Source organism: Puma concolor, chromosome A1, assembly GCF_028749965.1.
Source record: "Puma concolor isolate L17-30 chromosome A1, mPumCon1.1.hap2, whole genome shotgun sequence".
Lineage (NCBI taxonomy): Eukaryota > Metazoa > Chordata > Mammalia > Carnivora > Felidae > Puma > Puma concolor.
Genome location: NC_141667.1, coordinates 123,743,749 through 123,756,660, shown reverse-complemented (window position 1 = coordinate 123,756,660; position 12,912 = coordinate 123,743,749). Strand labels below are relative to the sequence as shown.

The following is a 12,912-nucleotide window of genomic DNA, read 5'->3' as shown; positions in this document are numbered from 1 at the left end:
AATAGTTCTCTTCTTAGCCAATAGTTTGGTTGAACATCGATATTTAAATCTAAACTCATTTTCCTTCTGTTCTTTGGTATTCAACACTGTTGCTTAAAAGTATGAACTCAGTATAGTTGCCATTTTTTATCTGTAAACTTCTTTATTTTATTTTTTTAAAGTAATCGCTATTCCCACTATGGGGCTTAAGCTCATACCCCAAGATCAAAGTCACATGCTCTACCAACTGAGCCAGCCAAGAGCCCCTTCTTTACTCTGTTTTAGATTTTTTACCTTTATCCCGATGTTCTGGTACTTTCTCGGTCTCAGCCTGAGATTCACCCAATATACTGAAAAAAAAAACTATAGTTTTTTTTTCTTTTCAAAATTTCCATTTGATAAGTTTTCATAACAGCTTGTTCTTTATTTACAACTTATTTTTTGTTTGAGGACATTAAATGTCTTTTACTCTTAAGTTCTTTCCATATTGTTCTGAATCTGTGTTTGTTATGTATACATTCTTTTATCTGTTGAGTGCATTTTTCACACTGTTAGTCTTCCTCATATGCTTGGTGATACTTTACTGATCACTCCTCTCCTACTGGAGGTTTCACTCACACCAGTACTGGTTTTGGTAGCCTTACCGAAGGGAGGAAAAAGGAGTCTCACGGTGGTTCCAGTCCCAGGTTCTAGAAACCCAAGCCTTAATTAAGAAGCTTAGCTCAACTTTGTCAGACATAGAAGTTTGAGACCAACACCTAATGATGTGTTTGATTTGGTCCTGCTCTCCCTACTACAGAGTAGGTGGTCCTACTGTGCATTTGCTCCATGAAGCAAAATCGCAGGGAGTGTCACCCTCTGCCTCTTGTTTATCTTGGTGTCTGTTACAGCTGTAGACTTGGGAGCTAATGGAGACATTTTTTACTTTTCAATCTTCAGAGTAAACAAACTGATTTTGAGGAAAATCGAGTTGTAGCTGAAGTAATTGATACATAGGGTTTACCTACAGGAAAAAAATCATAGTCTTTATTAATATATATGACACTGCTGCACATGGTAGTCCTGGATGACACACATACTTGCTGGATGGCCAGAAAAACTTGCTGCAAAACTATCTTATATTATGCATTGAGCTGGTGCCACATAAAACAAGGTGGTAACCTGGATGTAACTTGAGTTAAAACTCAGGACTATTTTATCAATGATTCAAAGCTTCAGAGTACTTGATGTTTACATGTCGAAGTATGGAGCACTGAAGCATAACTACTAGGCTCCTAAGTGACAGGCACAGCCAGGCACAAGCTGTTGCTGTTATTAAGGACTATAAGCCACCTCCATTTGACATGGTCTAGGACCTATCCCAGCCTGACCTGTCATTCCCTGAACCTCCACATAAGTCTACTCAGCTGACAGGTTCTCTATCCTCTTGATCACTGAGTTGACTCAGCCATCTTCCACTCTCGGTTTTCTGCTCCTGTTGTGGAGGACTAACAGGGAACCTTCAGTGGACTACTTCTCATAAGGCCATTTTTTGAGTATGTGGGGGAAATCAACGTCATTGGGACTTAGTTGCAGAACTATTAATGTGAGAGGTTTCTGACCAGAATATCAGAGACAAATGGGTTCAGATTTCTAAAGTCATTTGGCTCCAGATAATATGGGCTGTCTATGCGGAAGAGCTTTGATGAGAAACTCAACTTCTAGAACAATTTGGGGTTTATCAAAAATTAAAATTGTGTTCTCTATTGTCATTTTCAGATTTGTTTTGCCTAAATTTATCTCTGGGGAAGTGAATTTTTTCATCGTGAATGTTTTCCTATTAAAGAAGGTTTAATAAGTAATCAAAAAACTTTCCAGGGGCTCCTGGGTGGCTCACTTGGTTAAACATCCATCTCTTGATTTTGGCTCAGGTCATGATCTCATGGTTTCTGAGTTTGAGCCGGGTGTCAGGCTCTGAACTGACAGCATGGAGCCTACTTGGGACTCTCTCTCTCCCTGTCTCTCTGTCCCTCCCCTGCACTCTCGCTGTCTCTCTCAAAATAAATAAATAAACTTAAAAAAATAATAATACTATTTTTTTAAAAATTTACACAAAGAAAGTCCCAGGACTAGAATTCTATTGAATGTTTAAAAAATTAACACCAGTCCTTCACAAACCTGATTTTAAAAAGAGGAGCAGGGACCACTTCCCCATTCATTCTGTGAGGCCCATATTATTCTGATGTTAAATGCAGGCAGAGATAACACAAGAAAAGAAAACTCTATGCCATTATCCCTTACGAATATAGATGCAAAAATTCTCACCCAAATATTAGCAACCTGACTCCAGCAACATATGAAAGGGATTAAACACCACAGCCAAGTGGAATTTATCCCAGAAATCAAAAGCTGGTTTAACATATGAAAATCAATCAATAAAATATACCATATTAACAAAAAGGGAAAAGCCATACAATCATCTCAATTTACACAGAAAAAGCACTTTACAAAGTCTAACACCTTTTCATGATAAAAACACTTAACAAATTAGTAAGAATAGGAAATGTCCTCAACCTGATAATGGTCAATTATAAAAACCCACAGCCAACTTCATATTTAATGGTGAAAGATGAGAAATGAACAAGAATGCCCCTTCTCCCTGCTTCTATTTAATACTGTACTGGAAATCTAGCCAGGGCAATTAGATGAGAAAAAGAAAATCATTCGGATTGAAAAGAAGTAAAAGCATATTTGTGGATGACATGATCTTGCCTAAAGAAAATCCTCAGGAATCCACAAAAGTTACTAAAATTAATAAATGAGTTCAGAAAGGTTGGAGGATACAAGATCAACGTACAAAAATCAATTGTATTTCTATACACTACCATTGGACAATCCAAAAAGGAAATGAAGAAAACAATTCCATTTATGATAGCATCAAAAAGAATAAAATGCTTAGGAACAAATTTAACAAAATAAGTGCAAGACTTGTACACAACAAAGCATCATTGAAAGAAATTAAAGCTGACTTAAATAAATGGAAAGTGTTCATGGACTGGAAGACTCGACATTGTTGAAATGATGATACCTCCCAAATTGCCAAATTGGTCTACAGGTTCAATGCAATCCCTATCAATATCCCAGCCAGATTTGGGTTTTTTTTTTTTTTTTTTTGAAATTGGCAAATTGACCTTAAAATTCATATGGAAATATAGGGGACCCAGAATAGCCAAAAAGTCTTTGAAAAAGAACAACAGATTTGGAAGACTCATACTTCCTGAGTTTAAAGATGTATTGTGAGGCAGACATTAGATGTTTGAAATTTTTGATACATTAAACATATAATCTCTTTATTTAGTATGTCCTACAAGGAATTATTAGAAATTGTCTTAGATTACATCATAAATTTCTCAAGCCAAATTCTCATTATTCAAATATCTCCTTTCTAAATTTGCATTTCAATACATGTGATAAAAATATCTTATAGATTTAGTTTGGACTTTTAGCTGATATTAATAATAATTTTAGTTTGCTTTCACCAGTGAGCTGTATTGTTTGTTTTATAGTTATTTCACTCAAATGGCAAGCCTGAGGTATCTAATTTATCTATCTAGTAGAAACAAATCTCAAAAATTTATAAGACTTTCTTACAAAATCCACAAACCGTCAATATTAACCAATTATTAATGTTAGTTTAATATTTTGAAATAATATTATTAAAGTGCAATTTAAGGAACTAAAAATACTAATTAAAATCTAATACCTATTTCACCAATTAATTTCTCTTTCTCTCAACAATTAATATTCAAATTCCTTCTACTTTCCCCCTTAAAAACAGCCCTCAAGGGGCGCCTGGGTGGCGCAGTCGGTTAAGCGTCCGACTTCAGCCAGGTCACGATCTCGCGGTCCGTGAGTTCGAGCCCCGCGTCGGGCTCTGGGCTGATGGCTCAGAGCCTGGAGCCTGTTTCCGATTCTGTGTCTCCCTCTGTCTCTGCCCCTCCCCCGTTCATGCTCTGTCTCTCTCTGTCCCAAAAATAAATAAACATGGAAAAAAAAATTTTTAAAAAAACAACAAACAAAATAGCCCTCAAGTCATCATGAAGTTTGAAAAAATTCTTACTTTTTTTTAAAACAAGTGAGAGTATTCAAAACTTCAGAGTATGGATTTTGCATTTTGAATTTTCCATCTACTTGTATTCAAATACCTTTAAAATGATTTTTACCTTTTCTTCAATGAAATTTAAAGTTCTTGCCTATATTTTACCAGGGAGATATTAAAACTATTCTCTCTCTCTTTGTATACTCAAAATGGAAAAAATACTTTAAATGTCATATTTCAGGTCCTGCAAAAGTTGTGTAAATTGTTGTATGAATCCTTCAGAATGGATAATGCAACTTTCCTGACTGGAATAGAATGGTTTTTTGGGTGATCATTATTTATATCATTAACTCCTCCTCCATGCAGGGAAAATATAATAGGCTGTTTTTAAATTTAGCAGTTTATTTGGGGGTATAATCTATGATGTAATATGTTAGACTGTCCTTTTGGGCCATCTTTCTTGATTTTAACTTCACATACTAATAACATTTCAAAAGAGCATACATAGATATCTTTTTCTCCAATAATTAAGGCTATAGGGAATTCATTAAATATGTCATTCTTAATTTTTATTTTTTACCTAATTAATGGTCACAACAAAGCACTATTAGTTTCCCCTCCAATTCCTAAGTTTTGTAAGCACCTCTTTTTGCTGGTTTCTAACTCTAAAGGAAGACAGACCATCTTGAAGATGGTCATCTTAGGTTAACTACAAACTTGAACATAAATATATCTCACCTATGATGTCTATGTACCCAAGACTTAAATTTGGATCTACATTATCTAAAAAGTTGCCCACTTCTCCAATTCCACTTATGTAGATAAGAGAATAGATTCTGGAGCCACACACAAACAACAGTTTGAATCCCAGCTCTGCCATTTCATATGATGTGTGATTATTGGTAGGTTATTTAAACCTAAATTTCTTCATCTATAAAATGCAGATGATAAGAGTGTCCACCTCATAAGGTTGTTGGGAGATAAAATGAATTAATATAGGTAATTGCTTAGAGTATTACATAGAATGGCATATAGAGACACATTTGTGTTAATATTATCTAGATTTCATTTGCTTTGGATTGACAAAAGGAACTGAAAAGAGTTGGTTTGCAACACTGTTTGAATGTCAACAAATAGGAATAAGCAAATGAAATATAGTTTTTGTTCTGAACACTTTAATTTGAATCTAACTAGAACTTCATTATTATATTGTATACAATTTGCTCTTTGTTTTGCCCAGGATATTTGTTTTCCATTTATATCTAAAATAATATTCTTGCTTTTTATTCTTTTCAGTATTTATTTCACTTAATGTTCATATATATATTGTATCTCCTCTGATTTGCCTTAAATGTAAAAGAATTCTAAAGTGTATTAATGTTATTATTGCCAATGGTGTATCTCTTATAGGAATTCATTAATAGAACTAGACTCAAAGTAAATTTAATTGAATAGTACTTAGCATGTACTATACTCTCATCTCTGAGAATTCTATATTTATTTTCAGACATGTTCATGGCTGCATATATGATCTGGCAATAATCTTACATATATAGAAACATGATCATTAGAGTGGATTAATTTATTTATTCAACTGATATTTTTTAATGATCACCATAATCCAGGCTTCTTTCAAAAATATTTTTTAGGTTTATTTATTTTTGAGAGAGAGAGAGAGAGAGAGAGAGAGAGAGAATGCACGAACAAGGGAGAAGCGGAGACAGAGAGAATCCCAAGCAGGCTCTGCACTCACAGTGCAGAGCCCAATGCGGGGCTTGAGCTCCCAAATCGAATCACCACCTAGCCAAAATCAAGTGTCAGACACTTAACCAAGGTGCCCCCCAAAATATTTTTATAATACTTTCTGTCACTAACAGAATCTAAGATTATCATGCTTTTAAAATAACTCATTCTACATGAATTATAATTTATTAAGTTAATTAAGTAATTAAATAAAATGACAGGGTATTTAAGGAGGGGAAATCCCATATGTGCCAAGATAAATGGCACTCCACTTAATATACTAATTGTAACCAACAAACTGGTTAACTGTATCTCAGTTAACTTACTGTATCAGGGCAATTACAATAGCTGCACACTGTGCTGGAACCCATTTTATAAATACGTTTCTTCTCTTTATGATATATGAATAGACAAGGCCTGAGACACCCTTTGTTCACAGATTAAAATGTTTTAAATCAAGATTTCCTATCCACCCCCCACCCCGCAGTGAGTTGGTTGAAGAATATAGTATCTGGGATACAAAGGATGAATGTGCTAAGAAGCAAACATAAAATATAGATATCTATCTAACAAAGTAAGCTTAAACTTAAACCCTTTATCTTAACAAAATATTATGATTTTTATTCACTTGATTTTGTCTTTATATTATCCTGCTAATAGTCAAGTAGAGTAATCAAATCCTATACCCTTCAGTTTCCTTATTGGTAAAACCCCTTTCATTTACTCTCCAAGTCTATTACTTGGAGAGAAGAGAATCAAATTCTAATACTTTTTTATTCCTTCTGAATTTAATGTGGGTTCACACTGTAAAAGGATTCATAACAAATCAAGATGCCTCTTCATTCAACTATATTACTATTTGTACCAGTGAGCGACATAGAAACTTTCCTTTGAAAAATAGTCTCCCTGAGACCTTGTGATACAGAACACCTTAACAAGCTTTTGCATCATCATTAATTCCTCACATACTTGGAAATAAACAAATGTAACTATTATGAATTATAATTTTATGAGAATTTATCTCCCCTGGTTAGATTATGCAAAGGGAAAATGGAATTCTTTGAAGTTACACTGATTAGAATGTGGGGAGATCAGTGTATCCTCCTGCTTTGTGCTCACAATTACTCTAGCTCATGCAATATAATGAAGTAACCTTATATATTATGCAATTGGATGGAATAACAAGGTTTGTAAAAGTTATATACACCTTAAAAAATAGTTTACATTTGTACCCTTAAAAAAATATGCTTTGACTTGAAAATATTAATTTCCCAATCAAGACGCAGGGTGGCGCTGCAGGCTAAGACTGTGAATAAAGAGCTGTAAAAAGCTCCGTATTCCTTTGTTGCAAAAAGGAATCAAATACACGGAAGAAGCTTTGCCAGCCATACTGGGTTACCAGCGAGTTTGGGCTGCGATAAACGAATTTAAGATTAAAGGCAACTTTATGAGGATTCTACCAAACAAGAAACCAGAATTTAGTATCTCCAGTTTTTTTGTGGTTGCTAGGAAGGTTTGGATGTAAGCGCCCGGACTCCAACATGAAGACGCCAGAGAGAATTCAACCAAACAGGCAAGTGGTGGCCTTTATTTTGATGGTGGTCTTGTCCCAGGCTTGCCCTGAGCCTATTCGTTATTCTGTGATAGAAGAAACAGAGAGTGGCTCCTTTATAGCCCATCTGGCCAAAGATCTGGGCCTGGGAATTAGGGAACTGACCGCTAGGTCAGCCCGGGTGGTGTCTGACGATGACAAGCAGCGCTTGCAACTGGATCGTCAGACTGGAGATTTGCTTTTGAGGGAGAAAATAGACCGGGAAGAACTATGTGGCTCTGTTGAACCGTGTGTACTGCATTTCCAAGTGTTGCTGGAAACGCCGGTGCAATTTTTTGAAGGAGAATTATCAATCCAGGACATAAATGACCACTCCCCAGTATTCCCGACTGGGGAAATGCTCTTGAAAATACCGGAGAACAGCCAGCCAGGGACTCTGTTTCCGTTGAAATTAGCTGAGGATTTGGATGTGGGTAGCAATGGCCTTCAAAAGTACACTATCAGCCCCAATTCTTATTTTCATGTTCTAACTCGAAATCATAGTGAGGCCAAGAAATACCCAGATTTGGTGCAGGACAAAGCGCTGGATCGAGAGGAGCAGCCTGCGTTCAGCTTAACCCTCATAGCACTGGATGGTGGATCTCCACCTAAGTCTGGCACCATCACAGTGCGAATCCTGATCACAGACGTCAATGACAATGCTCCAGAGTTTGTGCACACCCCATATGAAGTACAGGTTTTGGAAAACAGCTCCTTAGATTCCCCAGTACTTAGTGTCTCAGCTAAAGATATAGATTCTGGAAACTTCGGGAGTGTTTCCTACGGCTTTTTCCAAGCATCAGATGAAATTAAACAAACTTTCTCAATTAATGAAGTCACAGGAGAAATCCGACTGACAAAGAAATTGGATTTTGAACACATTAAATCTTACCACGTAGAAATTGAGGCCATAGATGGCGGAGGCCTTTCTGGAAAAGGCACTGTAGTCATACACGTGGTGGATGTGAACGACAATGCCCCTGAGCTTACAATATCTTCACTCACCAACTCCATCCCAGAAAATGCTCCTGAGACTGTAGTGTCTATCTTCAGAATTCGAGATAGAGACTCTGGAGACAATGGCAAGATGATTTGCTCTATTCCAGATAATCTGCCGTTCCTTCTGAAACCGACTTTCAAGAATTTCTACACGCTGGTAACGGAGAGTCCCCTCGACAGAGAGAGCAGAGCGGAATACAACATCACCATCACCGTCACTGACTTGGGGACCCCCAGGCTGAAAACGCAGCACAACATAACCGTGACGGTCTCCGACGTCAACGACAACGCCCCCGCCTTCAGCCAAACCACCTACACCCTGCGCGTCCGCGAGAACAACAGCCCCGCCCTGCACATCGGCAGCGTGAGCGCCACGGACAGGGACTCGGGCGCCAACGCCCAGGTCACCTACTCGCTGCTGCCGCCCGCGGACCCGCAGCTGCCCCTGGCCTCCCTGGTGTCCATCAACGCGGACAACGGGCAGCTGTTCGCGCTCAGGTCCCTGGACTACGAGGCGCTGCAGGCGTTCGAGTTCGGCGTGCGCGCGGCCGACCGCGGCTCGCCCGCGCTCAGCAGCCAGGCGCGGGTGCGCGTGCTGGTGCTGGACGACAACGACAACGCGCCCTTCGTGCTGTACCCGCCGCAGAACGGCTCTGCGCCCTGCACCGAGCTGGTGCCCAGGGCGGCCGAGGCGGGCTACCTGGTGACCAAGGTGGTGGCGGTGGACGGCGACTCGGGCCAGAACGCCTGGCTGTCGTACCAGCTGCTCAAGGCCACGGAGCCCGGGCTGTTCGGCGTGTGGGCGCACAACGGCGAGGTGCGCACGGCCCGGCTGCTGAGCGAGCGCGACGCCGTCAAGCACAGGCTGGTGGTGCTGGTCAGGGACAATGGCGAGCCGCCGCGCTCGGCCAGCGTCACGCTGCACGTGCTGCTGGTGGACGGCTTCTCGCAGCCCTACCTGCCGCTCCCGGAGGTGGCGGCGGCCGAGGCGCGGGCCGACCCGCTCACCGTCTACTTGGTCGTCGCCTTGGCGTCCGTGTCGTCGCTCTTCCTGTTCTCGGTGCTGGTGTTCGTGGCGGTGCGGCTGTGCAGGCGGAGCCGGGCGGCGTCTGCGGGTCGCTGCTCGGGGCCTGAGGGCCACTTTCCGGGCCACCTGGTGGACGTCAGCGGCGCGGGGACGCTGTCCCAGAGCTACCAGTATGACGTGTGTCTGACGGGAGACCCTAGGACTGGTGAGTTCAAATTCCTGAAGCCGATATTTCCCAACCTCTTGGTTGAAGACACTGAGAGAGAAATAAAAGAAAACCCCAACTGCAGGAATAGCTTTGTATTCAGTTAAGGATTGTATTTGGTCAAGTCAGCCTCTCCTTAATTTTGGTCAACCTAACTCCCATTGCAACACCTTTCTTTTAAAAAAAATTTGTTGTCTAAATATGTACACCTCTATTCCAACCTATGCGTGTCCCTGATTGTGCCAAATTTTTCTTTTATTAATATTCATTGGACTTGGCATTTTTAGTTAACTGATTAAGTATGTATATTCTCCATATTTGACCTTCTCTTGGTGATTAATCTTTCCATAACACTAAATTACTCAAGTAGCATAAGAAGAAATTTTATTTAAATCGACTTCTTAATGTCTTAAAGCTTTTATGTAATTATGCATTTCTCTATATTTGTGGTGTTTGTCTTTACCGTTAACTTTATCTGTAGAGTGTTTGAAATACCTAGGCTTTGTTCATTGCTCTCCAGGCTCCTCCCTGAATAACCATAAGCATATAACTTATTTGTTTCTCTCAGATTGTACATAAACATGCACTTCCATTAAAATATTAATACACTAAAATTGTGACTTTCTGTTGTGCACACCATGTATGCTAGAATTTAAAAAATGTATTTGATCGATACTTACATGGTACACTGTATGTATTCCATAAATACTAATAATAAATTTTAAAAATTATTCTCATAAATAATTGAAGAGAAAATCTTCTATAATTTGGTATCAGGTTCACTAAACAAAACTAAGTCACTACTTCGTAAAATCCTTTATAACTATTTCAGAACCTTAAATACACCTTAGATCCTTTCAAAGGATGCAAAACAGGAAAGGCATCATTACTTCCTTGTCCTTCCTTTTCCTCTGTAAATAAAAGTTCAAGAATAATATATATTTCTTTTGGTTTTCCTGCAGCTTCTCCTCACCTTTCAAAAGAAAGAATTTCTTCTGAGTTTCTCTTATCCTATTCAGGTTTGAGTATTGGCTGGTACAAGATTTTCACTTTAAATTACTTTGCAGACATTAACATCTGTTATCAACCAAATAATTATTTACCTTTGATGTCCAAGTTATCTTCTCTTCAATGTAGCTCTGAGGTATTTTATTTCAATTTATCAGTTTTATGTTAAACTTTCATTGTAAGAAATAAGCATTATTTTGCCATTTTGGACAATAAGAACAGAAATAGAAATTAAATAAGAATGAACTTATCTTAAGTGTCATTGTTTTATGTTGTGTTCAGTAAGCCTAGTAAGCTGATCATGTGGTTTCCAACTAAATTTATATGGATATAAGTATAAGACCTCTTAGTTGAACTTTTGGTACAATGCGAGCAATTAAAGAGTCTGTTTCATAGTCTAAATATTTTTAAATCTCATGGGTCATTCTACTGGAATTTAATTACTTGTACTTATTAACCTTGAATTACTTTTTTCTCTAAGGGTAAAGTGACATAAAAAGGGGAATTACTGGTTAAGTTATTCTTTTTTTTTTTAATTTTTTTTTCAACGTTTATTTATTTTTGGGACAGAGAGAGACAGAGCATGAACGGGGGAGGGGCAGAGAGAGAGGGAGAGGGAGACACAGAATCGGAAACAGGCTCCAGGCTCTGAGCCATCAGCCCAGAGCCTGACGCGGGGCTCGAACTCACGGACCGCGAGATCGTGACCTGGCTGAAGTCGGACGCTTAACCGACTGCGCCACCCAGGCGCCCCCAAGGTTATGTTATTCTTGAAACATAACTTTTAGCCTTCATCCAGTCTAAAAATTGAAATGAGAAAGCAATAAAAATGAGAACAAAATTAAGCACAAGTATATATGGACATAAATTTGGTAGTCAACTTTAACAACTACTGATTAGCTATTATATGAATAGCTTTATGTATGGTGACAAGAAATCTGACTGAAGCTTTCACCAGTGTATTTCACCATTATGAAAATCCAAGTTGACTTTCCCTCTTTCTCTCTTTTTGTTTATGTCACGAAATTCCCAATTGTATAATTGCCCAAATGAGACTGGCTAAATAAACACCCAGAACCCACCTTTATGAATTTGTAGGTAAATTTGTGAATTACTTTGTATATTATTTTATGGATTTCTGTATGTATTCATAAAGCACAGATCATTCTTTACCATAAAGCATAGGTCATTCCTTACACCAGACTTTGAAAATCAGTCATTACAATTTAGTAGTAAATATGATCCAAATAACTTGCACAAATGCCTACAGTATGAAAAATTGGCCAGTTCTATTGTTGCAAAACAAAAATAAAGAATGGAGGCCAAATATCTTGATAATATTGTTCATTTCAATTTTATGTTTCTCACATGTTTCTGTTATAAGTGCATACTTTTCCCAGTGTCATTGATAAATAATTGAGAAATAATTTTATTATTAATAATATTAATAATTTTCATTGATAAATAATTTACAGCACTGTAAATTTAAGGTGTACAGCATGATGCTTTGAATTACACATATTGTGAAATGATTACCACAATAGGTTCAGCTAACTTCTATCTTATACATACATCTTTTACAGTTACTTCACTGTTTTTAGGCACAGCATATAGTCAGTTTAACATATGCTGTTTTGGGGGCAGAAATTTTACTGAAGGCATTGTATAAGACTTTACAACCACTTTAAGGACCCCTCTTCCTTTACTACCAAAGTTACAAAATACAGATTTTAAAAAGCCTGAGGTTAAAAGTTATACACTTATTTGGTGGAATTCTGCTTACAGGTAGACTGGATGTATTATCTAACGGCAGAAACAACCACAAAAACTCGTTAAAATTCAGAAATTATCTGTTTGAAGCAACAGACAGCAGGTGTTATAATAAGAACAGAAAGGGCTAAGATTTCTGAAAAGGAGAATCCTCTAGTTGTGAACTGACTTCTGCAGTCGATTTGCCCTGAGGAAATTTGTCTTAGAACAGACAAAAGGCTCTTGCTAGGGGTAGAGCACATTCATTAGCCTTCCGCAGACTGAAGATTCAAGCTCAAGGCCAGTTTTCCCCTCAGGATACTTGTCAAACTCAGGGACATTCCATTTAGTCTTTTAGAAGACTAAAAACCTAAGTAAAAAAAAAAATCGCTGAATAGCAGAGTGCACTTTTGATAGTCTTGATGCATCAAGATTAGGGTTTAGAAACTACCATGGGAAGGGACTGTGGACAGTACACTAAGTTCTGAACTGGTAATGCTGGAGGGTTAGGTGTTATTAGGACTGCAAAGCAG

At 38.2% G+C, this 12,912-nt stretch overlaps 1 protein-coding gene across 1 annotated transcript; it reads left to right on the top strand.

The window, feature by feature from the left end:
* The first annotated feature begins 4,045 nt into the window (after positions 1-4,045).
* On the top strand, positions 4,046-11,481 carry LOC112860639 (protocadherin beta-4). The gene is made up of 2 exons (XM_086702356.1): positions 4,046-11,141; positions 11,389-11,481. Exon 1 carries the CDS (start codon positions 7,342-7,344, stop codon positions 9,727-9,729), a length of 2,388 nt encoding a protein of 795 aa, XP_086558482.1. The 5' UTR covers positions 4,046-7,341; the 3' UTR covers positions 9,730-11,141; positions 11,389-11,481.
* The last annotated feature ends 1,431 nt before the right edge of the window (positions 11,482-12,912 follow it).

Excerpts from the sequence above, each read along its gene's own strand:
- LOC112860639 (XM_086702356.1), top strand. The coding sequence starts at position 7,342 with ATGAAGACGCCAGAGAGAATTCAACCAAACAGGCAAGTGGTGGCCTTT.